The sequence below is a fragment of the Rhizophagus irregularis genome, chromosome 6, assembly GCF_026210795.1.
Source record: "Rhizophagus irregularis chromosome 6, complete sequence".
NCBI lineage: Eukaryota > Fungi > Glomeromycota > Glomeromycetes > Glomerales > Glomeraceae > Rhizophagus > Rhizophagus irregularis.
In genome coordinates this window covers 2,693,999-2,721,028 of record NC_089434.1, presented here as the reverse complement: position 1 = coordinate 2,721,028, position 27,030 = coordinate 2,693,999, and the positions used below count along the sequence as shown (strand labels likewise).

The 27,030-nt window shown below is 22.5% G+C and overlaps 8 protein-coding genes across 8 annotated transcripts; 5 read left to right on the top strand and 3 right to left on the bottom strand.

Moving 5' to 3' along the window:
• Window positions 1-4,136, top strand: OCT59_026328 (uncharacterized protein; the record flags this gene model as incomplete). The annotated part of the gene is made up of 18 exons (XM_025309104.2): window positions 1-183; window positions 279-306; window positions 372-472; window positions 541-658; window positions 736-865; window positions 952-1,136; window positions 1,221-1,396; window positions 1,469-1,658; window positions 1,754-1,834; window positions 1,907-2,040; window positions 2,103-2,217; window positions 2,289-2,371; window positions 2,444-2,635; window positions 2,707-2,894; window positions 2,979-3,088; window positions 3,156-3,295; window positions 3,446-3,656; window positions 3,780-4,136. 18 exons carry the CDS (start codon window positions 1-3, stop codon window positions 4,109-4,111), a joined length of 2,697 nt encoding a protein of 898 aa, XP_025184243.1. The 3' UTR covers window positions 4,112-4,136.
• Window positions 4,014-6,076, bottom strand: OCT59_026327 (uncharacterized protein). The gene is made up of 6 exons (XM_025324831.2): window positions 5,921-6,076; window positions 5,585-5,806; window positions 5,137-5,314; window positions 4,941-5,052; window positions 4,731-4,842; window positions 4,014-4,653 (listed from the first exon to the last, which is right to left on the bottom strand). The coding sequence occupies exons 2-6, from the start codon at window positions 5,748-5,750 to the stop codon at window positions 4,574-4,576; spliced, it is 648 nt and encodes a 215-aa protein (XP_025184244.1). The 5' UTR covers window positions 5,751-5,806; window positions 5,921-6,076; the 3' UTR covers window positions 4,014-4,573.
• Window positions 6,077-6,353: 277 nt separating this feature from the next.
• Window positions 6,354-8,276, top strand: OCT59_026326 (uncharacterized protein; the record flags this gene model as incomplete). The annotated part of the gene is made up of 5 exons (XM_025331669.2): window positions 6,354-6,471; window positions 6,563-6,572; window positions 6,661-6,763; window positions 6,954-7,142; window positions 7,229-8,276. 5 exons carry the CDS (start codon window positions 6,354-6,356, stop codon window positions 7,964-7,966), a joined length of 1,158 nt encoding a protein of 385 aa, XP_025184245.1. The 3' UTR covers window positions 7,967-8,276.
• On the bottom strand, window positions 8,102-8,994 carry OCT59_026325 (uncharacterized protein). The gene is made up of 4 exons (XM_025314894.2): window positions 8,918-8,994; window positions 8,747-8,796; window positions 8,556-8,655; window positions 8,102-8,426 (listed from the first exon to the last, which is right to left on the bottom strand). Exons 1-4 carry the CDS (start codon window positions 8,948-8,950, stop codon window positions 8,343-8,345), a joined length of 267 nt encoding a protein of 88 aa, XP_025184246.1. The 5' UTR covers window positions 8,951-8,994; the 3' UTR covers window positions 8,102-8,342.
• Window positions 8,995-10,154: 1,160 nt separating this feature from the next.
• Window positions 10,155-11,308, top strand: OCT59_026324 (uncharacterized protein). The gene is made up of 2 exons (XM_066143107.1): window positions 10,155-10,408; window positions 10,488-11,308. Exons 1-2 carry the CDS (start codon window positions 10,296-10,298, stop codon window positions 10,969-10,971), a joined length of 597 nt encoding a protein of 198 aa, XP_065992659.1. The 5' UTR covers window positions 10,155-10,295; the 3' UTR covers window positions 10,972-11,308.
• Window positions 11,309-15,503: 4,195 nt separating this feature from the next.
• Window positions 15,504-16,869, top strand: OCT59_026323 (uncharacterized protein; the record flags this gene model as incomplete). Its single annotated transcript, XM_066143106.1, has 3 exons — window positions 15,504-16,586; window positions 16,690-16,712; window positions 16,788-16,869. The coding sequence occupies exons 1-3, from the start codon at window positions 15,507-15,509 to the stop codon at window positions 16,867-16,869; spliced, it is 1,185 nt and encodes a 394-aa protein (XP_065992658.1). The 5' UTR covers window positions 15,504-15,506.
• Window positions 16,870-21,498: 4,629 nt separating this feature from the next.
• OCT59_026322 (uncharacterized protein) lies at window positions 21,499-22,949 on the top strand. Its single transcript, XM_025314896.2, has one exon. It carries the CDS (start codon window positions 21,787-21,789, stop codon window positions 22,555-22,557), a length of 771 nt encoding a protein of 256 aa, XP_025184249.1. The 5' UTR covers window positions 21,499-21,786; the 3' UTR covers window positions 22,558-22,949.
• An 857-nt stretch (window positions 22,950-23,806) lies between these two features.
• OCT59_026321 (uncharacterized protein) lies at window positions 23,807-25,846 on the bottom strand (the record flags this gene model as incomplete). Its single annotated transcript, XM_025314897.2, has 12 exons — window positions 23,807-23,916; window positions 23,999-24,073; window positions 24,175-24,258; window positions 24,335-24,370; window positions 24,463-24,517; window positions 24,664-24,724; window positions 24,785-24,860; window positions 24,947-25,091; window positions 25,209-25,276; window positions 25,373-25,430; window positions 25,553-25,596; window positions 25,762-25,846. 12 exons carry the CDS (start codon window positions 25,844-25,846, stop codon window positions 23,807-23,809), a joined length of 897 nt encoding a protein of 298 aa, XP_025184250.1.
• Between the last annotated feature and the right edge of the window lie 1,184 nt (window positions 25,847-27,030).

The following is a 27,030-nucleotide window of genomic DNA, read 5'->3' as shown; positions in this document are numbered from 1 at the left end:
ATGTTCAAGAAAATCAGATTAGAAAAAAATGATAAAATTCAAACACCAAGTAATCACACTAAAATTTTTCAACCTTTTCGCGCAATAGGATATTTTGCAAATGATATACCTTTTGATATTCAGAAAAGAGGAGACGTATATTACCTCACAACTTGTGTTGGTAATAGTTTTCATGTATATGAAGTATGTTAAAAACAGGTTTATTATTTTTCTTACAAATTATATCAATACTTTAATAAAAGTAATAATAATTTGTTATTATATTTGCATATTTCAAGTGCGGGAAACTAAATTTGATAACTATAGGTATGTTCCATTCGTGTTAGAATTATTCAATACCATTTATTTATTAACGTTTATTTATCGATAAGGTCCTCAAACAAATCAACCTATTACGGCTATTGCATCATTAAATGAAGATACTTTTGCTGCATGTGGAAAAGAAATCATCGTTTATCATCGTGGTAAAGAGGTGATTTTTCAACTTTTACTATTCCATTTTAATTTCAAAAATTTTAGTAATTTAGACGAGTTTTTTAGGTTACTAGATATACTGGAAATATCAAGGGAAATATATTTTCGCTTATAATTTTTAGTAATTATATTATTGCTTTAAACGATGATAATGTACTTACTTTATGGGACCATACTTCTGGAGGTATGAAATTTGTTAGTTTTTTTTTTAGAAAAAATATCTTGATGGAATTTAACTTTAAAAAAATTACATTTGAATAGAATTTTATGATGAAATTAAATTTGATGAGGATTTTACTTTATCAACGGTCATCCATCCAAGCACTTATCTAAACAAAATATTGATTGGTAGTAGACAAGGAAAAATGCAAATTTGGAATGTTCGCACAAAGTATTTATATCATTTTAAATAATTTTGTTAATTTTATTTTTTATTTATATTTTCTATTTTCCTTTTTTTTTACTTTTATGTGATAGGAAAATGATATATTCATTTCCTTCATTTGAATCTCCAATTACTTTCCTTACACAGTCTCCTGTTGTGGATGTTATCGCTATTGGTTTACTTAATGGAACAATAATTTTGCATAATATTAAATTGGATGAGAGTATAATGTCATTAAAGCAAGAGGGATGCGTTACTTCAATTTCGTTCAGAACTGGTATTTTTGAAAAAATTATCATCATATGTATCATCAATATTGTTATAATGTTAGTCAACCTCTCTAACTAAACGTGTTTTATAGACGATAGGCATGTCATGGCTTCTGCTAATATGCATGGAGATATATCTATGTGGGATCTTGATAAGCAGAAATTATATAATGTGATTAAAGGTGCCCATGATGGATTAATTCCTTCAATGCAATTCCTTATTGGACAACCAATATTAATAACATCTGGCGCTGATAATTCGATTAAGGTATAAATATATTTTTAATATCATTATAATATTAATTCTAAAGGTTAAGATTTATTTTACATTTATTCTTAGGAATGGATTTTTGAAGGGCGAGATGGATTTGAACATCGTGTTCTTAAGTCGCGTAGTGGCCATCATTCACCTCCAACAAAGATCAAATATTATGGGTCTTCTGGACATTTCATTCTTAGTGCAGCAGGAGACAGGTCACTTAGAGTATTTTCTGTAATTCGCGATTCTCAGAGTGTAGAATTATCGCAAGGTTATAAATCTCTTACTTTACTGTATCAATTCAAAATAATTTTTTTTCAGTAATTACAATTAAATCATTATATTAATAAATTTAATAATTTTTAGGATCCATTATTAAACAATCCAAGCGTTCAAAAAAGCATGTTGATGAACTTAAATTTCCCCAGATTACGGATTTTTCATCATGTAAGATATTACTTTAGTGATTATAATATCTATCGTACCTTTTTTTTAAACAATAATTACTTTTTTTTTTAGCCGAATCTAAACAAAAAGAATGGGATAATATCCTTACATGTCATATTAATGATTCAAGAGCTCGAACATGGTCATTTCAGAGAAAAGCTCTAGGAGAACATATTTTTAAAACTCTTGATGGAACATCGATTAAGGTGCGTGCAATAAAGAATTTTCTTTTTTTAAAAAAAATCTTAAAATTAATTTATTAATTTAGGCATCAAATATAAGTGCATGTGGAAATTTTGGATTTATTGGAACATCATCTGGTGGAATCGAAATGTTTAATATGCAATCTGGATTACATAGAAGAACTTTTGCTGGAAATGATGGTACATATAAATTTTCTTGTTAACTTCATCTGCAAATCATTGGTTATTAAATAGTCTAATTGGTGATGTAGGACATGTCAAATCAATATCTGGTTTAGCAAGTGATCCAGTTAATAGAATATTAATTAGTAGTTCTCTTGATGGTACTGTTAAGGTAATTGATTATCAATGTCTTGACTTTTGGCTTGCGTTTATTAACATCGTCAAAACTTTTATAATGCTTTAGATATGGGATTTCCATACAGCGAAAGTGCTACATACTATTAAGATCATGTCACCTATTTCCACCATGTTATTTCATTGCAACAATGATTTATTAGCGATTACTAGTGATGATTTATGTATACGTGTAATTGATATAGAAACTCGCAAAGTTGTAAGAGAATTTTGGGGTCATCGGAATAGGATCTCAGATTTGGTAGGTTTTCCATGATTAATTTAAAAAAAATAGTATATTACAAGATTATAATATTATTTAACATATTACAGACATTTAGTCCTGATGGAAGATGGATTGTTTCCACATCTCTTGATACTACAATTCGTACTTGGGATTTACCTACGGGTCATTTAGTTGATATCTTTCGGGTGGAAGACATACCCACGAGTGTTACATTTTCTCCAACTGGTGATTTTTTGGCCACTTCACATGTTAACAATGTTGGAATATTTTTGTGGTAACTAATCGGAAAAAAAACCATTAATCCGTTTTTTTTAACACGCAAAGATAATAGAAAGTTTTTTTTTTTGATCTATGTTAGGGCGAACCGTGCACAATTTCATAATGTATCCTTACGAAACATAAGTGACGATGAAATAATATATACAGTAGCGCTTCCGACTACAACTGGATTGGAAAGTGATAATGAAGGTATAAATAATATAACCATAATTCTAATGAATCTATTCAAATGATAACACGAATTATTTTATTTTAGATGAATCTGATGAAGTAGTTAATGATAAGGAAGATGAAAAATCATTTGAAACTGCAGAACAACTCTCAGAACAAATGATAACATTATCATCAATGCCAAAATCCAAATGGCAAAATTTGTTAAACTTGGAGACTATTAAGGTATTTGTGAATATGATTTAATTATTAATTAGTTGTTAGTAATTATTTGATTTTTAACGCCCTATGTCAATAATACCCTATATCAATAACACTTCATGTCAATAACACTCTGTCAATAACACTCTCAATAATACCCCATATCAATAATAGAAAAGAAATAAACCCAAAGAACCTCCAAAAGTAGATGATAAAGCACCATTTTTCTTACCTACGTTGCCTGGAGTTGATCCTAAATTTATACCAGTAAATAATTCAAATGATTCTAAAGACAAGGAAAAATCCAAGAATATAAAAATGTCTGATATTAAAGTAGAAACAGAATTCGCGAGAATATTAAAAAAGAATCAAGAAGAAGGAGATTGTAAGTTAATCTTTTTTTTTAAACATTTTTTAATAAAATAATTTAATTAATAATTTATTTAAAAAAATATTATTATTATTATTATTATCATTTCCCATCATATAATTTTCCCATCATATATAGATACAGAATTTTTTGAATTCACGAAGACTTTAAATCCTTCAGCAATTGATTTTGAATTAAGATCATTAAGTCTAGAAAATAATTTTTTAGATTTAAAATATTTTTTAAATGCGATTGAATTTAAATTAAAAACAAAAAAAGATTTTGAATTAGTACAAGCTTATTTAAATCATTTTTTAAAAATTTACGGGGATATTATTTTATCAAATAATGATGATCAACAACTTTATAATCATTTAACTTCTATATTAAATGAACATAAAAAAGAATGGAAAAGGATAGAAGAATTATTACATTATAATCTCTGTGTATTAGGATTTTTTAGAAAATAATTTATACAATAATAATAATATTAATAAAAAAAAAACAAAGAGTATTGTAATTTAAAGAATTCTGGATAATCTGATCTAAAATTGTATCTAAACAGTTTCAATTGTTTCAAATGATGAAACATTGCTTTTGCGATCCTTCTAAATATAGTGAACAAACAATCATTGCAATATAAAAAAAATAATACAAAGAAAAAATAAGGTTAATTAAAATCATTTTTCAAAAAATTTATGCTTGTTTTTTTTTTAAAAAAAAAATTCTTTAAAATGAGATAAAAATAATAACAAATTGAAGAATAATTTAAAATTGTAAATAATAAGTCCCATCCGTTTATCCGTTTTTTCAGAATAAATTTTTTTTTATATTATAAAATATCCTTTTAAACGGAAATAATATCTATATAACATTCAGTTCATAACAAAGTTCTTATTTACTACTAATAAAAAAAAAGAAGGATGCTAAAATTACAAGGCCATGGTCGCACGTAGTTCCGCTAGTTCATCATCTTCATCCTGTTCAGTAACAGTAACTCTCTTTTTGTACGCTATTATAAAGTTTAAAAATAATTTGTTAATGCTAAACCAGTAACGAGAAAAAAAAAATATTCATCAAATTTCATACCAGGTTCGCTTGTTGGTACGTTAGGAGCAGTAACTGGAGGTGCATCTGCTCCGAGCAATTGACTATCAAGAACTTCTTGCTCTAATTCTTCTAATTCTGCGTTCAATTCATCCTAAATAAAATAAAAAAAAATTGTTTTTATATTAGTAAATAATAATTTTTTGATTTGATAACAGTGATAAATAGCAATTATAATAAAATGAAATATACATCGTCTATATCGAAACCAATCATTGGTGCAGAAATTGCATTTGAAATTTCATCAGCCATATCAATTTGTTCGCGTATATTATCCATTGTATCATCCACTTTATTTATATCCCTAAATATAAAAAAAAAAATAGGTTATTTTTTAAATAAATAATTTATATATGATATATTTGTTCAAGGAAATGTAATAACATACATAGATCCGTGTATTGCTTTCATAGCTTCAGCACCTTTTTCCATAGCTTTAAGAGTTTCCAGATTAACATTCGCATTTTCAATCGCCATCACCTGCGCTTCGATTGTAATACGTGCACCGGATATCTTTTCGATCTGATTTTCATATTGCTTCTTTCGTTTAAGCGCCATCAAAGCAGCTAGAAAGTAATAAATAAAAAATTACCTTTTTTTAGTTAATGTTTATGATACAAAAAAGGAGAAACAAAACATTTACATTATTATAACATCTAAGAAATCTAAAATGTTTAAATACAAGAAGAAAAAAAAAACAAACGAAAAAGAAAATTTTTTTTTATAGATAAAAAAAAAAGAATTAATCTAAATAACGCGACGGGTTTCACGTATTACGTGAGAATTCCATATAAGAAGTTACTATTTGGTTTTTTTTTGGTTAAACATTAACATACCTCTTTTATTAGTAGCCGCATTCGACCTAGCATTTTTTAGCTCAGTATCAATCTTAGTTTGCAAATGACTTTCACGCTTTTCTAACATTTGCAAAGTATCTCTGAGACGAACGATAGCATCTTTAGCGTTAGCTTTTGGTTTCTGACGAGGAAAGAATAATTGCATCTTTCTTTTTTTTAAATAAATGAAATATAAATAATAGTTATATAACGGACAAGAAACTACAAAAAAAAAAGAAAACAACGTAAATAAAATGGGATTAAATATCAAAAGATATAAAAGAACTAAAAGAACTGTAAAATAAAACTTTTCAATTTTAAAATTACGATACGTACATGACTTTTTCGTCGTTGAATCTCCTACCAATTGGAACAATAAAGTAAAGACTGAAAAATCCTAGGAATACCTAGTTTTGTATAAGTCATTCACGTAATTTCTGATCTACTTATAGGATGTTATTGTTTCAAAATGAGCCAAATCCGCAGGAACTTAACATATTTAATTTTTATGCATGAATACATGATATACATGACGAATTGTAATGCTCACGTGATAGAATACTTTTTAATTTATAAATTAATATAAATTTTTTTTTCTTTCAATCTTTTATACCTTATACATATAAATATATATATTAATATAAACAGTATCTATACATACTTCGTTGAACGATCAAACTTTCTTTTCTTTTCTATCTAGAATTTTCTTTATTTTTAAGAAGAATAAATATTTTGTTTATTTTTTTTAAAAAAAATATAAGAATACATAATGACGAAACAAGTGAAACCAACCCTAATTTCTATTATTTTATATGAAGCTTTATTTTTAATTTCCGGTTTTTTTTCAACTCTTGGACAACAATTTTTATATTATCAAGGTGCTGCAAGTAAGTAAAAAAAATAAATTGATTTTATTTAGTTCGATTAAAATAATTCAATATACTAAAAGTAAAAAATTTTTTTTTTTTTAATTATTAGCTGGTTTGAGGTTTGAGAATTTTTTTTTGTGAATTTCTTTTTAGATTTTTAGAAAAACAAAAGAATTTTTTTCCTTAGATTTATTTGATTTTTTTTAGTCTACTTACCAATACGGCAACTTATTTGGGTATGGCAGCTGTTGGGTTTTTACTTTTGCCTGGATGGTATGGATCTCGTAAAAATAATGATGATATTAATATGGTAGATGTCAGAAATTTTAGTGATCCTTATAATATCAATATCATAAATATAATTTTTTAAGTGATTTTCTTTTTTATAAACCTATTTTTCTTTCTTTTTTTTCTTTTCTTTTTTTTTCGGGGATAAAAGAAATGTGACGAATAGATTTATGATCTACTATTCAAATTCCTTATTATTATTTGAAATTTAGGCATCGATGACAAAAGATTATCAATTATTACCAGGAACTGAAGAAGAAACTTCAATAGATGCTCAAAATATTATTAATACGAACCAACCAAAAGAGGTTGTAGATCATAAAATCATTTTCGCTGCTGCTTGTTTAGATGTTATTGCCAATTTCGCTTTAACAATTGGATTCTTTTATGTTGGAAGTGGGGTAAGAAGGAAAAAAAAATTTTTCTTTTATTTTTATTATGATTTTATCAGATCATCGAAAATTAATTATTATATTTCATAAAATAGATGTACCAAGTAATATATAGTTCGGTTGTTATTTGGTGTGCTATTCTTTCATTCTTTTTTCTTGGACGAAAAATTTCCTTCGTACAATCGATTTCTATTATTGGTGTATCAGTTGGACTTGCACTTAGCGCATTAGGAATAAATCAAAATAAGGAATTGACTACGCCACCACCACCATCAAGTTCAACGGGAACGACGATGCCACATTCATATCACATGTCTAACACTATGTTTGGAATGCTTTTAACATCATTCGCAACATTTGGATACGCATGTGTTTATGTTGTATCAGATCAAATTTTAACAGCACGAGCACCAAATACACTACCACCATCACCAAAAAAAGTATGTTTTTTAGTAGGAACATATGGTAGTTTAATATCATTTATATATATAATATTTTATACTATTCCAAATTGGAATATATTAATAACACAAGAGATGGTAAAAAAAATACCACATTCAAGTAATTTTGTGATAATTTTAATGTATTTTTTATTATCTTTTTCATCATTTATTCATAATTTTGCATATTATTGGTTAATGAAAGAAATTGGTAATGTTTCTACGAGCATATTAAATGCATTGAGAGCCATAATTGTATTTGGGTTAAGTCATATGATGTTTTGTAAAATTGACCATGGACAATGTTTAAATATTTGGAAAGGGTGGAGTGCATTTATAGTGGTTGGATTTGTTACAATTTTTTCTGTGAGTAAGGCAAGAGAATCAAAATAAATAAAATAAAAAAATATATATATACGTATAGAGGGAGGGTTATATATAGTAAATTCTGTGAGTAAGGCAAAATAAATAAAAATATAATGGGAGGGTTATATAATATATACAGTATTATAAATATATTATCAATAATTTAATTACATGTAATATTATAATAATTATGATCTTGAATTCATTTATTTAAGTAGACTAATCATAATATTTACAATAAACTACAAAAACTTAGAAAAATTAACACTTATAACTAACACTTAACACTTAAGACTTTTAGCAACTACTACATAATAACAAATTACAACTACAGATCATAATAACAAAAAAAAAATAAAATATTTACTAAATCTACAACATCATTTCATCATGGTAAATTATCTCATGAATCGTTTGTTGATGAATTGTAATTAGCAGTTTTCACTCCTTTACGACTTTCAAAGAATTCTTTGTTAATAGTGATCAACTAAAAATTTCGATCAATTATTTCATTTATTTCGATTAATGAAAAAAATTTCGCGTTTATAATAAAAAGAATTTAGATTAATTTAAAGTAAATAATTTTTTAAAATACCAAAATAATAAATTAAATTACCTTTGGATTTTCATGTTGTTTAATCTTATTCCAAGGTTGTTGTGGAGAAATTCTATTAACTACAACTTCAGGACTTTTAGCTAAAGTGTATCCAGCATATCTAATAAAGAAAAAAATAAAAGGTTAAACTAAAATATCTTACAACCAAACGATAAAATCAATTACACGATAAATTAATCACTAATCTTTACCCAACACCACCGAAAATACCAGCGCCGGCAGCAACAAAAAGAGGAAGAAGCTTAAAAAAAAAATGAATAATAATTATAAATAATAATTATAAAATAAATAAAAGAAAATAAAGAATTTAAATAAATCAAAAGAAATTAAAAGATATACAAATAATTTATAATAATACTTACAGCTGGGTTTGTTCTAAAGAAAGCGGTAGCCATGACTAATTATTGTTAAAATTAGAGAAGAAAAAAAGAGTTGTGTGGAGAAAAAGTTTCGCCGTTAAAAAAAAGGATAATTATGTTTGTTTTGTTCAATATAATTGGTTAAAAGTCACATTACTTTAAAATTTTTATGATAAAATTTTCCCAAGCACAAAAAGTTAGTATTATGCTTTTAATGTTAAAACTATTTTTAATTATGGTTATCTATGATTAAATTTTCTCTCGTGATTTATTATAGATTTTATATCCGACCAATAGGATTTTTAATCTTTTACCCATTTTTTCCCCATGACTAATTTGTATCATTAATGCAAATAATGGGAAACTTATCAATAAAAAAAAACATATCCCATTAATGAAACATCTTATGTTCCAATAAATTCAATAAGGAAATTCATGGTTGTAACGAATTTTACTGTACATCAAAATTTCTTTGTTGAATTAAAAGAATCACAGTATTTCTTTAACCAAAAGATAAGGTTAATCTTACTGAAATTGACATGAATAAAGTACATATATATATGATGCAATAATGATTTCAATAAAGGTTACATTGGCTACAAATACTACAATATGAAAGTAACAACTACAGATCGAAACATTTTCTAACATATTTTTTTTCTTCAAAGAAAGGAAGAAAAGGAAAGAAAAAGAGATAAAAAGATGTTGATTTTTGCATACGTTCAAATGTTAAACGTTTCACATGATCTATATCTAAAGCTTTGCAGGTTTGCAGTATACTTGCTTTTAAGAGGAAAGTTGCACAAGATTTGCAATAAAAGAAATCAAAAAAGAAAAATGCAACCTATGCAAATTTTTATTGGTAAGGGCTTATCATTTTCATTCACTAAAATACTTAATAAGAAATTTTTCTGAATGGAGTTTTTACGGATCAAATTAAAACTTATATGATTTTGAGCTTAAACAAAATTAAATAAACAAAACAATAAAAATGTACTTTCAAATTCCGAATTATTTTTTTTTTAAACAATAAATAATGTAAATTTTTTATATTGTAAGACTGATAAAGTAATTATCACATGTAATGGTTAGACAAAGAATAAAGATAATATGAAAATTATTTCACTCTGTAACTCCTTAAATTACCTTCTGAAAGTCATACGTTATTCACATATGTCAATTTTATTTGTCGCGTCATTCTTATGAAATAAAAATATACAAATTAAAAAAAAAATCATTTAAATATAAACGGGTTTAACTATCAAAAAAAAATTTTTTTTTTTTAAAAAAGATTTCTCTTTTTTTTAAAAAAAAATATATATATATATTTATATATAAGATTTCTTTTAATAAACAAAAAAAATTTAAAAATTAATAAAAAATGTGGATTATTGATACAATAGTAAAATTATTTAAATTATCATATAATATTTTTATCCATTTCATTATTACTATAAATCGATGGATAGTGTTTTTAACACACCTAATAATGATGTAAGAATATAATTTATTTATATTTAAATATTTCAATAAGTAAATTATGGTTTATATTAAAACTTTTTTATATCATTAGGTTTTTCGTATGGAATTCATTATTAGTAATTATTGGTATAGTACAAACCGCACAATTGACAATAGGATTCGGCTGTGATGTATCAAACTTAGCTACCTTCTTAAAGAGTCCTGATTCAAATAAAATTTCTATTCAAGAAGAAAAGGAAGAAAAACCTTTAACCTTTTGGCAGAAACGCCGTAAAGTTTATCAAGAAATGATCGATAACCTTTACGTAAAATATATGGAAAGATTGGTTGAAATACAGCAAGAACAAGCAAAATATTGGCAATCTGATAATTATATTTACCCTCAATCACGTTTTTATGATTATGATAATTATAATTATGATAATGTTTATTATGATAATAATATTGAAAATCTAGATTATAATGGTGATGATAATGGTGAAACTAGTTCCGATGCTAGCGGTGGAAGTGGTGATAATAATCATCTTTTTATTCCTCCTATAAAAATTACTGAAGATACTTCTACTGCTTTTTAATAATAGATTTTATTTTATTTTATTTTCTTCTTTTTTTAAAAAATGCATTTCAAATAACAAATATAGCTTAAAATTATTAAATTTTACAAAATTGTTTAACAACTGTCGGCCGTTTCTTTTTTTTTTTAGCAGAGAGTTGGCTCGGGATTATTGTTTTACTTATATAAATCATAATCGATGATTCTCTCGCTTAACTTACAGTTGTAGGTAATAAATTAATAAATAAACTATAATTAGAGTAAAATTTATACTACCCTTTTTAGTAGTCAAATTCATAAAAATAGTATATAAATAGAATAAAAAATTCATTTACTAAAAAGGTAATATTTTGTTCAGTAACATAATAAGCTATAAATTTACATATATTATATTATATGTATAGAATTTACTTAAATAATACAATAAAAGATTACTATTTTATAATTTAAATATGGAAAGTAAAATATGATTTTTATAACTCAAACATGTATAAAAGAAGTTCTTTTTCACAATTGAAAAATTGCTAAAATGTATACTTTTTTTTATTTTCTTATACAATTAAATAATCTAAATAAAAATTTATTTATTTAAAATATTAACAATTAATTTTAATTTTTTTAAATCATTTATTAATAGTAAAATAATATTTTTAAACATAATTTTAATATAAAATTATTCTTATTAACAATTTTTCACTATTTTCTATAAAAAGTAAATTGAAAATAAAAGAATTTCTAACTGGATGATTTATAATTATTTTAATAATTTATAATTTAAATTTATTATTTCTTCTTAATAATACACTCATTTTACTCATTGTTTTGATATTTTAAATTATTATAAAAAACTTGAGATTTATTGCAATCTATACAATATATAAGCTAAAAAAGAATAAACAATATTTTAATTCATTATTATTAAAATAATTGTATTATTAATTAATCTAACAAATGCAATTTATAGTTTTATTAAAACAAATTTACAAAAATTATATAAGATAGTTTTTCAAAATATAGTATTAAAATTTTTTATTTTAATAATAATATTATCTAATATTTAATCTAATATAAATTATAAAATAGCTCCATATTAAAAAGAGATAATAAAAATAAAATATAAAAATAATAAATAATTTTTTAATATTGTATAATTATTAGAATTATGCCATTTGGACAAGAATTGTGAATGGAATTACTTATTACTATAAAATATTTTTTAATAATTATATAGTAAATAAAACTGATTATATATTCAAAAAACAAATTTGATAAAAATATATTTAATTTAATAAACTATTAAATTAATATCGATCATATTATATAAATAATAAATAAGTTTTTTTAAATTAAAAAAAATTTATTAATTAATTATATATTTTTAAAAAAAAGAAATTATAATTAAAATTAAAAAAAATCAATTTTAAATAATTTATTTTAAAACTAAAAAAATTATTATTAAAAAATATATATTTTTTATTTTATATTTTTTAGCAAATTAAAAAAAATAATACTGATAAACATTATTTATTTTATTATTTCGCATATTAATATACGGGAAAATATATGTAATTAATATATATAAATACTTTCTTGTATATGAAAGTAATAAAAACAAAATAATCATAATAATATTTTATAAAACAATAAAACACAAAAAGTCTTACATAATTATATAATTAGTTAAAATCATAAAATTTTAATTAATAAATATTATAAAAAAAAAATAGTATTTAATTTTAATAATATAATATAGTAATTGGTAACAATTTATTTTAATACAATTAAATATTTTTATTATATTTTTTATTCATTGAATTTTTTTAAAAAAATCTTATAAATTATATAAATAATATATATTATAATAAAAATAATAATAAAATTTTGAAATTTGCAATATTTTTATCTGATTTTATATTAAACAAAAATTATTTTATAATTATAATAAAAATATAATATTTTATTAAATTTTAACATTATATAATATAATTAAAAAATTTTTAATATATATAATTAATATTACTACTATTTTAATTATAATTAATAATAAGTAAAAAATATGAAAATTTCATAAATTATAATAAATAATATTAAATGAAAGATATAACAAGTTGAAAAAAAGTGGCAAAACTTAATTAGAAATTTTAATAGTAAAATAATAATAAAACATAATAAAACTATAAAAAAAAATAAAAAAAAATTAATAGTATTAAGGATTTCTGTGAATGGAGAAATGAATACCAGTATAAAAGGTGAACAGGTGGTTGCAAGATTGAAAAAAATATTACAGGCTATTTTGCAAAAAATATTTTTTTTTTAATTTTAATATATTTATAATCAAATAAATTAAATAATTGAATAATAATTAGTTATAAATTACTTATATAATTTTTTTTAATTTTTTTTAAAAAAAATTATTCTTAATTTAAAACTTTTTTTTAAAAAACAATTTATTTTTAATTAAAAATTTATTTATCAATCATAATGCCTATTGAATGGTTACTGTCACAAACTATTTAATTAGAGAAGAAATCATCAAACTGGATTTCAAAAAACTATATCAAATATTATTATTTAAATAAATTTATATTAAACATGAAAAAGTATTGTAATAAAAAATGTAAACTTTTTTATTAATATTTAAAAAAAAAAATATTATTAAATAATAAAAAAAAAATTCCCACCACCAGAAATGGATTTCTAACAGCACAAAAATCAAAGGTATTCACAAATATATAATAAATATAGTATATATATCCAGAAGCTAATAAAAATTAACTTATAATAAAATTTTTCCTAATAATATGATGTTTTATTGGTTTATTAAATATTTATATAATTAAAATTAATAAAAAATGGTATAGGTTATTTGTTAAAATTCGAATTAATCTTTTTTTATGAATTTATAAATTTGCCTATTTTATAAAATTGAAAATGTTCCAATCAAAATTCAAAACTGAGGGATAAATTCAAATATGTAAAATTTGCACGTGCACGTATTGGACAGTGATTCATATTGTATTTGCATATTGGTAAGACAAGTTACTGGAGTAAGCATAATCAGATTTAAGAAAATTTTTTTTTTTTGATTTTTCGATTATCAAATTTATCTACAAAATTAAAAAAAATATGTTTTATGGACCAATAAAAGCTCGAAATCCAAGCTGTCCAAGTCGTTCCGAAGTCCAAGTTTAAGTTCAAGTCCGTCCTTAACGATTTCTACCAAAGTGTTGTTTCAATCTGTAATGAAAAATGTTGGAAAATTCTTAGACGTTCATTAATAATATGTGATTCACCATATAGAAATGAAATTATAGTTGGTAAAAGAACATACAATAATGGTGTTATTTATGAAAATTTAATAGAGATGAAATAAAAAGTTAGTAGTGACAAATAAAAGACACGAGCAATGGTTTCGATAAAGAAGAATTTTATGAATATAGTACCATAAGATCGATGAATCAAATGGTTTAATAATAATTTAATGATATTAGAATATATAGTTAAATTAAATATAGAAGAGATAATTAAAAATTTTAATTTTTTAAATACAAAAGGAAATTTACCAATTCCTACGATCGTCGATTTAATGAAATCTTTAATTAAGAAGAAAGAGATTATCACGGCTGAAGAATTATTTGGAAAATTGGGAAAAGAATATTATGATGTTGAGATATATAATAGTATGATGGATGGATATATTAAATGTGTTAAAGAAAATAAATTGGAAAAATCATTATATATTAGAAATGATGCAAAGAAATGGAGTTACCCCGTAAAAAAAGTCGATCTGTCTTTTATATTCCATTTTTTTTCCGTAAAAGGCTCATATTTCCGGAATTAGTAACGGAATTTATCGATTTATTTACATTTTCCGTGAATAGATCCGTGAAGGCTCATTTTTACGGAGTTTTTACAGAAATAACGGATAAAATTTTTTATAGGGTTAGACCAAATAAAAAAACATATTTTATTAAATTTATTTGGTAAATTAAAAGCTCAAACTGAAGCAGTATTTGGAGATATAATTGAAAATGGAATTGAACCTGATGAAAGAGGTTATCAAGGAGTAAACTTATATTATGCAAAAAATAATGATATTGGAAATGTTTTCATTATTTTGATCGTATGATCGATAAATAAGTCCCGAAAATTGCAATCGATTTATATAAGGAAATGGTTTATACTGCAAATATTAGACCTAATGGTGTAATTTTAACAACTTTAATGTGCGCTTGGACTCGACTTAAAAATCCTATAAAAATAATGATTTTGATTAAATATTTGAGGATATAAAAAAATATGAACCGGATTTAATCGCTTATACAACTTTAATTAATGCAAAATCAAACCAGGATGTTTATTCAGTGTACGTTTGATTTTTCGCATAATCACGTGTACATTACTGCCGTGTGTCACCAGTGTTACACTATATTTAGAATCATGATCGATCGATTTTTTTTTTCCAAAGAAATTTAATTTTTTTATCTTTTTTTTTTACTTATTATTATTCTTTTATATTAATATATTTTTTTTTTCATGTTTCAGTTTTTTTTTATCATGTCATCATCATTTTCACAACTTTTAAGAAATTCAAGATTATCAAAGTTTGATCCTAAATTATCACAAGTTTATAAAACTTATGGGGAATATCAAAAACTTGGTGATTATGGCGTAAAACGTAATTTACCAAATTATTTACGTACAAATGTTGTAACAATAAATGAAATAGATACTATTGAACATCAAACTCCTTATAATAGTGCTGAAACTTTAATTAGATTTAAAAGAAAATGGAAAGAAAATTTTTTAATTTCAAAAACTGCTGAACCTTTAAAATCAAATGACATTTATCAAAGAAATTTTATTAATATTTCAAAATTATCATTAAAAGATTTTAAAAAATTATTAAAAAAAATTGAAAAAAGAAAATATGATTGGAATCAACTTTTAATAAATTCTACTTATGATTCAAATAATTGGTTGGAATTTTTAGGTTTAACTTTTACTACAAAATCTTCTAATTCAATTATTAAAGGTTTAACTTATTCTCATAATAATCCTGGTATTAATTTTGAAGTACAAGGTCGTGTACTTAATAAAGATTCTAATGGAATTTTTGCTATTGGTATAAGTGGTTTGGTTGGTAGTTTACATTACGGTAAAGCTCAAAGAAGATTGGTTCAAGTTAATCGTAAAAAATTGGATAATTTTTATCTTGAAAAAGTGGATTTTGATGATCAAGGTCGTCCAAATATTAGAGTTTCTCATTCTCCTATTCTTACTTATCAAAATGATTTTAATTTACTTGATAATTATCCTGGAAAAAATTCTTTATTCTTTGATTCTGCTACAAATCGTGTTAAAGATAATGAAAAGACTCAAGAAGAAATTCTTACTAGACTTCGTTCTTTATTAAAAACTAGTGGTGATTCTACAACTTCTAGTGATGTTGAACCTTCTTCAAAACCTAGTTTTCAACTTGTTTATGAAGAAATGTTTTCTTCTAATACTAAAGAAGAAGGTGGTGAAAAAAATAACAAGAATCTATTGGAGATTTTGAGTGAAAATAAAGAGTCAACAAAAAACAATTCTATTAAAGTAGAAGGAGGTGAAAAAAATGGCAAGAATCTTTTTGAGGTTTTGAGTGAAAATAAAGAGTCAACAAAAAACATGGAATTTAATGAAAAGAATCAAGTTACAAAAGATCTAACAGGCGATAAAAATTCTGATTAGAGATTAGGGATTAGGAAATAGGAATATAAGGTAACTATAAGTTATTTAGCTTATATTCTATTTCATCAGGAACAAAGAACTAACGTTCCATTTTTTTTATTGTAGGGTTGATGAATGTCTTGAAAGGTATTTAAAGAGAGAAGGAGAAGTTGTTTGTTCTGGCGTTTATAGAATTAGGTTATTTTGATCTTTCTTAACGCGTTTATAGAATTATCTTTCACGTGTTTATAGAATTAGGTTATTGCAATCTATACAATCTTAATATTTTAATTCATTATTATTAAATAATTGTATTATTAATTAATTTAACAAATGCAATTTATAATTTTATTAAAATAATTTACAAAAATTATATATGATAGTTTTTTTAAAATATAGTATTAAATTTTTTATTTTAATAATAATATTAATATTCAATCTAATATAAATTATAAATTAGCACCCATATTAAAAAAATAGATAATGATTTAAATATATAAAAATAAAATATAAAAATAATAAATAATTTTTTAATATTGTATAATTATTAGAATTATGCCATTTGGACAAGAATCATGAATGGGATCACTTATTACTATAAAATATTTTTTAATAATTATAAAATAATAAAACTGATTATATATTCAAAAAATGAATTTAATAAAAATATATTTAATTTAATAAATTATTAGATTAATATAGAATCTTTATTATATAAATAATAAATAAGTTTTTTTTAAATTATACTTTTTTTATTTATAATATTATAAAAAAAATTTATTAATTAATTATATATTTTAAAAAAAGAGAGCACCATTCATGAATCTAAGAGTTGGAAACCTATCTAAAATAATGAAAAACAAAATTGTTAGGTTAATGTTTTGTTAAAATAAAGTTTAAGAATGTGAAAAAAAAAATACCATAATCTGTACATCCAAAAACCTAAAGTAACTGTTTAAAAAATTGAAACATTAGTAAACATTCCATTAAAGAATAATTAAAAAATCACTTTCCTGCCAAATTTCCATATATCCAAATATTTGAAAACTATAAAAATAAATAAATGAAATGTTAGTGAATGTTTTGTCAAAAGAAATAATAAATAGTAAAAAAAAACTTTACCTATTAAATTTTCCATATGTCTAAATATTGTATTTCATCTACAAAAAGAAAAAAAAGAAACTTTAATTGTTTTTTTAAAAAGTAAATAGTTTTTTTTTAATTAACATAAAAAACTGCTAAAAAATGATCTACTTACCAAATTTTTTATGCATCTAAACATTTAAAAAATACTTAAAAAAAAGAAAAAAATGAGCATTAATAAACTTCATTAAAAGAAATAACGTGTTTAAAAAGATTCAAAGCAGTCACTAAAAAAAAGTAAAAGAAAAAAAATAGGAAAAAAAAACAAGAAAAAGAATAAGAAAAACAAAAGAAAAAAAAGAATAAAAAGAAAAGGGAAAAATGAACGGAAAAAAGTGGAAGAAAGAAAATGAAAAAAAGGAAATTATAAAAGGAAAAAGAAAGCTAATGAAAAATATTAAACTTAAAAAAGCTTATTTATTAAATTGCAATTTGCAAATCATTATTAATATTAGCTAAATAATTTAAAAATAAGCTATTAGTTCTCTTCTTTTTATGTATATTCTTTTTATATTATTTTTTATCTTCTTAACTTTTTTTTAAATTTTTTTTGTTTTTCAAATTAAAACTTTTTTTAATTATTTCTTTTAATTTTTTTTAAAAAGTTTTGATCGAACTGTTAAATTTTTTTTGAAAAACTTTAAAATTTTTAATATAAGATTAAAGATCATAAACTTTCTTACCAGCTGACAAAATGTATGAAATTTTTTTTAAACTACAAAAAAAGCCTTACTAAAGTTATCTTTAATATAGAACTAGTAATATATTATCTTGGCTATAAAGTTTGTAATGTAATTAAATTTGAAGAAGCATATTAATACTATTTTAAAATATTATTACTATTCTATATTTTTTTTTTAATTTATTTGATTTTTTAAAAAATTAACAATTTTTTTTAATTACAATATATATATTTATAAACTTATTAATAAAGAAATAAAATTCAAATATAAAGTATATGAAGAAACTAAAACTACGTTAATATAATTAACTTATATACCATTCATTATTTAATAAATAAATTCTATATATATACTATTAATTAGTTATTTTCCTATGCAAGTAAATTATATGTAAAATAAATCATTTTAAATATAACAGTCCTTAAAAACTTCCAAAAAAATTAATAATTAAAATTTATATTTATATAATAATTTTAAAATTTTAATTTTAAATTTCATTTAATAGGAAATTATTGTATAGAAATTTTTCTAAAATAAAATTTATTTTAATAAATTTAAATTTTTTTTTTAGTTGCAACATATTTAAAACTTTATTAATAGATAAGAAATGTTAATCGTATTAAATTTATAAATTTAAAAATATTTAAATATTAAATATAAATTATTATATTAAAATCATTAAATATAAAATATTAAATTAATTTGTAATTTAAAAATTAATTGCAAAAAATTTGCAAAAAATGGAATTTAATATAATATTAATTAAAAATAAAAATAAAATAAAAAAATTATTTTAAAAATACTAATAAATATTTAAACTTTAAAATATTTGATTTCAAAATAATTGATTTAACAAATATTGAAGAATTTGATAAATATGATATCAAAGGTTATTAAAAAGAATTAATAACTAAGTTTTTTTTGTAATTTCTTTTTAATTTGTAACTAATTTCAATTATACTTAAAGAAAGATATGATAATTAATACTAATGCAGTAATGCTTCAAAAATTTCTACAAGTAAATCAAGAAATAGTAGACATCAACAGTAAAAAAAAAACTTATAAAAAAAAGAAACAGAATAGTTTAATATATTTTTAATAATACAATATATATATTAAATGAATTTTAATTATATAAAAAAATATTATTTAAAAATAAAAGATTGGATATCAGAAAAAAAAATTTGTATTGAAATTAATAAATTATATTAAAATATGGTTTTATTATAATTAATATTTATATATTTTAAATGAAAATAATTTTAATATAAAACTATTATTATTTTTAAAAATTATTTTTAAAGGAAGCAGGTATTATTTATTAAAATTGCCAGTAGGTCAAATTACAAATAAAGGCAACTTATAATTAAATTATTTAAAAATAAAATATATATTATTTAAATTATTATTTATTAAAAGAATAGCTAATTCTTTAGGAAGAATAACATTTAATAAAATAACTGAAATAAGTATTTTTAAATTAAGATAAAACAAAAAATTCACAAAGAAATGTAATTATCACAAAACACTGCACTTAAGCATTTGAATATTAAATGTAAAATATTAGTTTAAAAAATTATAAATAAAATTATAATATATATATTAATAGAAATATATACCATTATTTTTGTATTAGAATTGAATAATTTGAAACAAGATATATTAAAAGTTTAAATATTTTATTATTAATTAATAAATTAAATTTCTTAATTGAAAAAATTGAAAAAAGTAGAACTGAAATTTAAGATTATAGATTATTTGATATTTTTTTCTAAAAATAAGATTATTTAAGAATTAATTAATAGAAAATTTTATATTATATTCTAGTGTATTATTGTAGTATATCATCTGTTAGTATAATTATGTAATTTGTATAAGAGATACTTGACAAAAACATTAAAGCAATCTAGAAATATATGCAATTAAATACTAATAATACGAAAGAAAAGAAATATAGTTTTATTAAAAAAAAGTAATCCTTAAATAAAATGTATAAAAATGTCTCTCATAATTTAAATCTCCTTGATTTAAAAGTTTACAAAGATTAAAATGTTCCCAAAAACGGTTTGGTGTTTGATTAAATGTTCGTCATAAAGATAAGATTACGTTATATCAATAATTTTTTTGCTCGAATATCACTTGAAAATCTCACGTTCAGATCACGTGACAATAGTTAAAGTTTTTGACTTGTAATAATATAAAAAACGGCCAGTATGCTGTTACCAGTCTTATTATTATTATTTTTTTTTAATAAAACAAAACATTGCATGAAATTAACAATTAGTGACAAATAGATAAATAGTTGTACATATGATAACTTTCAATAATCAAGGATGTTTACGTGCATACGTTATGTAAAGTTTAAAAGATTGGCAACAATTCCTTTACATGGTAAGCAAAAAAGCACCATGCGAAAGGCGTGAATATAAAAGAATGATTTCCTTATGTGTTCCAATTGATCGTGTATTCAAAAAAAAAAAAAAGTTCTATAATATATATTAGGCTGTTTTTTCAAGGAGGAAAAAAAGACTTGCACAACCAACAAATCAAGTTTTAATAGATGGAAGCTCATTAAAAAACGGATTTTCATGAGTGTCCCAAGCCACTTTAATTATAATAATCATCATTGCCTTATTAGAAAAAAAAAGATGTCATCATAAAAGGGATTCCGAATCCTTGTGATTTTAATAATATATGGTAATTCTTTGAAGTACAAACGCCTGAAACAAAAACAAGAAAAGTTATAATATATTTTTTTGGGCCCGTGTAATTGTACAATATATATAATAATTATCACATCAGTTATCATTCTTATATAAATAAGTTTTTATTACAATTCTTTTTTTTCTAAAAGTGTTCTTTTCAAAAAAAAAAAAAAAATTTTTTTTTAACCGTAAATTTTCTTTCCAGTGAACCTGTAAGTATATGAAAAAATTTGTTATCTTATCTAAAATTGTTTGTTTTTTTCTTTGTTTATTATAATAAATCATTTTTAGTGAAGTAAACCTTTATTCGGATAGTGCCCTCTTTTTTCAACCCGATAAAAAAAAAAACCTTTTTTTTACTAATAAAGTTTCTCCCTTCTTTTTTTGGGTTCAATATTCTCTTTCAGTATAAATAAATAGGACTGGGGAATTTTTTTTTCTTGCAGCAAAAAAAAAATTTTTTTTTTCTTCAAAAATTTGGAACTTTCTTAGTTTTTTTATAGATTCAAGACAATAAAAAACTTTTTTTTAACAAAACAAAAGTATTATTAGTGTAACTTAAATAATTATTTGAAGAATTTAAAATAATTACAAATGTCTCCTCGTACGAACTCCCCCACACCACCATTTGGTCCGTACGACGATATCAATGACTTTGATTATCCTGCAGGACCTTCAGGACATCAAAATCCTTACTTCAATAATATCAGTCAAGCAAATTTTTATCCATCACAACAACAAAATAATATAACACCTAATGGAACAAATGTACTTAGAAATGATATTACAGAAACACCTTCAACTCGTAATAGTTCTAATAATGATGAGAATGGATTATTTAAAGCTCTTCTTCTTCGTCCTCTTAATATACCAAGAAAAGTTCTTTCATCTTCAGTAGTAAAAGGTGTTTCTTTAATGATATTATATTCATTTTGTATAACAAGTGTATGTTTTATATTTTTTGTTTCATACCTTTTAACGTTCTACGATGATGCCCGAAGATTATTCCGTACTTCACGTGTATGGGCACAATTGAGAAGTGGAGTTAGAGAGAGAATAGCTATGATGGGGGATGATTGGGAGGATTTCTTACAAAAATATTTTGATCAATCATGGGATGGCGTTGATGTTAATCGTAACGTTCATCTTGGTAATAATAACAATTCATCATCAGCAAATGATTCAAATTCTAAAAGACAAACTCCATTTAATAATGGTATTCCAAAAGATTTAGATTGGCTTAAAGGAGCATTATTAGATTTTATGACTGTTATTGCAGGTCAAGATGTAACCAGCAAATTTCAAGAATCTTTTCGTGGTCAACCACCAACTGCAACAGCTGGAGGTGATACTGGAAGAAAATAAATTTATATATATATGTATATCCTCTCTCATATTATTATATATTTATAACATTTAATTATAACATATTGAAGGTTGTAAATGATAATCTCGACTTTCATCATCCAAAAAAAAAAAACTTTATATATAAATATTTTCTTTCATTGTGTATTTTTTTTTCAATTATTTTTTTTTTTACAACTGTAGAATTTAATAAAGATACATTCTAAATGATTTTGATACTTTTTATATCAAGATATATACATATTTTTTTTCACACAAAAGATTTTTCATACAAAGATATTCTTCTCATTCCAATATATTTTTCATACAAAGATATTCTTTTTCATTCACAGTGAAAATAAAAATCATAAAAAATTTGTAGGTGCATTTAAATATTGTTTCCTTCAATGACCAATGTATATATATGCTGATAAAAAAAAAATAGAATTTATATATTTTCAAAACGTATTTACTATTTAACGTATTCAAACATTAATTTTATCAATCAAAAATTTGTTTTCAATCATCTATCTATTTGATTTATTATTGTATTTCATTTAAGTGCGCATTTATTTACTGTGTTTATTTTATTGTATTGTTATTGATTATTATTGTCAATTTTAAGGATGATTGGGCGATTACCCGGACGAATGAACGTGCAAAACGTTTAACCGTCAAAAATTTCGAAAAAAAAAAAACTTACGATTAAAAAAAAAGATTTTTTTTTGGGGGGGATAATAAAAAAAAAATTTATAATTAGCTTATCTTAAAAAGATTATGTATAAACTTAAAAACAGCACGATTTTTTTCTCCTTATTTGTTTAATCAAAACAAAAAAAAAGCCATAAACAATTTTTTTATTATTATTTTTTTTTTTCAAACAATTAGAATTTTCACATGAATAATATCATCATGATCGTGATATACGTATGTTATTTATTTCTTTTACTTACTTTTTCGTTTAATTTGTAAAACTTTTTTAAACTTTTTTAGGAAATACAAAATGAAAAAAAGTATTTATTTGGGTAAAGGGATTAACTATAAAAGTCAAAGACCGTTATAAATAGGTTTATCCAATAAAATAAAATGATTTTGATCAATTGGGAGAGAATCTTTTTGATTATAATATCGATCGATGCAGAATAATATCGATCGAACCTTATAATCCAACATTCTAACAATAATTTAAAAAGTTACACAAATGTTTTGACAAAAAAAAAAAATTTTCAATCAAATTACTAATTATATTCAAATAATTATATTCTAATAATCATACTCCAAGATATTTAGTCCACCATTCTTCAAACCCGACACATTTTGTATCAATACCCAATTCTTCAAGTCTCTTGGTTGATAAATGACTATCAAAAGGTTGTTTCGCTATAAAAAAAAAATAGTATAATAACAATATAGTATTAATAATTATATTATTTAGACAAATAATAAATTATCGATAACTTACCTGCAGCTGAAGGCGGTTGTGAATCAAGCGGAATTAAATGGTCACTTGAACAATTCAATATTTTAGCAAAAGTTTCTAAAAAAAAATAAAAAAAAATATTAAAGGAATGAATAAGTAAAAAAAAAAGATTTTATAATAATACTAATTCATATATATATATATATTTAAGGACTTACTACATATTTCATATTTTGTAAACATTTCATTTGCGGTAAAATGAAATATTCCTTTTATTGGAACATTTTGTTCAACACTTTTCACTATAATAAAATAAATTATTATTTTTACTAAAAGTAAATTTTAGAGAGAATAAAAAGGATCGATTTAATTAAATACCTGTAAGATCTTTAATTACTCTAGCGACATCTTCGACTAAATTAATTTAAGTTCAAGATTTTGAATTCAAAAATTCATTATATATAAAAAAAAGAAATATTATTATTATAAAAGGCAGGTATATTTACCATTTGTAGGATATCTTTTGGAAATATTATTTATTTCAGTCTTCTTTGATGAATCCTAAAATAAAAATCCAATATTAATAAATATTTAATTGAAGCAAATAATGCGATTCATCTGATTTTTATAGATTCTGGTGCTTCAAAAATCGTAGCCGACCATTACAAAATCTTTTCACGCACAAATCCAATTAATATCAACATTACCTTTACAGAATCAATCAATATATTCGCAGCTGATTCAGCGGGAGATTCGGCTTCACCGTATCTAAGTATACGATTCAGATTAAAAATTTCTCATTTTCAAAAAATTGGTTAAAATACTTACAATAGAGGTATTCTTAAGATTATACTATCGGGATTAATTTTTTGTATGGCTAATTCTCCTTGATATTTTGTATTTCCTAAATTAACAATAAATTAAAGTCAACCAAAAATTCGAAATACTCTTTATATCTATCCATCCCATCAGTTTGGTAAATACATTTACCATATAGATTTATTGGATTAGGTGTATCATCAACTTCATAAGGAGGATTTTTTCCATCGAATACATAATCCGTTGAAATATAAGTTAATGAAAATTTGTATTTTAATGATAATTTAGCAAGGTGTTCCGTTGTATTTACGTTTAACTATCAATCAAATTTATTATTAATGTAAAATAATGAAAATAATGTAAAATATTAAGATATCCTTTGTAAATGCATTTAGCATTCATATAACTATTGTCCCAAAAGATTATAACTTACCTCATAAGCTAATTCTTGATTTTTTTCTACTACATCAGGTTTTCTTTCGGCAGCACTATGAATAATTACTTTTTTTTTTAAAAAAAAAAAATAAATTGAATTTTTTATTTTAACCAAAAAGATTTTATTTATTTATTCAGTTACTTTATAAAAAGGAGATTTACCATCAGGTTTAATTTCTTCAATGAATGATTCAACAGCTGCTTTATCAGTTAAATCCAACTTTATTAAAAGAAGATAAAAAATTTACAATCAGTTAAAAATATAAGATAATTTTTTAAGAAATTTGAAGAAATTTGAAGAAAATTTGAAAATTGATCATAATTGATCATGATAAGAATAACCTGTTTTAAATCATTTTTTACTCTGGTTTTTGCAAGTCCAATAACTATATAAGATTTTTTAAATAAAAATAAATTATGATTATTACAGAAATCATTTAAAATAATTGAAATGAATGAATGAAATTTGAAAAAAAAAAAAATTGGAAAATCAAAAATTTAAAAAACTTTATAATATAAGTTATAATCTTATAATCTTTGATAAAAAATACCTTCATAATTTGAATTTGTTTCCTTAAAAGTTTTGTAAACAGCACGTCCTAATAAACCAGAAGCTCCCGTTATAATAACTTTCATTTTAAATGGAAAGAGAGAAAAAAAAAAGTTGATCGTTTTTTTTAGTATATCATTTTTATATTTAATCGACGTAGCACAAAGTTGCTGATTATCAATTATCATGTGTATTCAATTCATCAACCGATCGGCGTTACGCCTGGTGCTAAGTTTTGCCAAAATTTGATATTTGGCCAAAATTATTATAGTGTATACTCTTATAGAGATCGGGGTACTCATAACTACCATATGTGAATAATATAAATAAATAAAAATTTAAATATTGTACAATACAACAACAGATAATGGGATAAAATTTATCCACTATCGAATTAAATCATTCCGATAACCGATTTTTATATACAGTAGTATCGAGGATATTGATGAATTGGAGAATCAAGATTCTGTATTTCCAAATGATTTACTGTTGAACGTCCGTAGAAAATAGTTATTTAATACTGTGTATATATACTTGATGGAATCAATAAATTACCAAGAATCGCCATTCACCACTATACAATAAAAGGGCCGAATCACACTGCACAACATATCTCGAAATACAGTAACTGGTTTAGAAATTGTATATACTGTACCTCGGTTACAACTTCCATCCTGATAATACTTAAAACTAATATATATGAAATATCATTTTCATAAGAAGCTTTTCCTTTGAGTAAACCAATAATATTCAATTACATAATATATTGATTTTTGACCAATAAAAATGCTTTTGTATTAACCCTCCCCTAAAATATTACTTAATATCTATTAACTATTGTCACTACCTTTATTATACGGCATAAATCAACTGCTACTGTACGTATTATAGATTGAGATATTCTTAAGGGGGGGGGGATAACTTAATTAACTTATGCAGTGCGGTACGGTATGTATTCTAGAATCGAAATATGACCGATTCAATATAAACATTCAAAATTTGTGAATCGATATCAATTAATTTCATTTTCAATAGTTAGCTTGTGAATAATTAAAAAGTAACATGAACTAGAACGCAAAAAATATAAACTTTGGTTACATTTGTAATAGAATTAATAATGTTTCGTTCGATCATGCAAACTAATATTCTTTTTCGATTTTTCTTTGTAAAATCACAAGAAGACCTTGTAATACATAATCCATTCTGAAATTACATCATTACACATTTACACTTTTGTACGCACATTAAACCAATTATATGATTTTTTCAT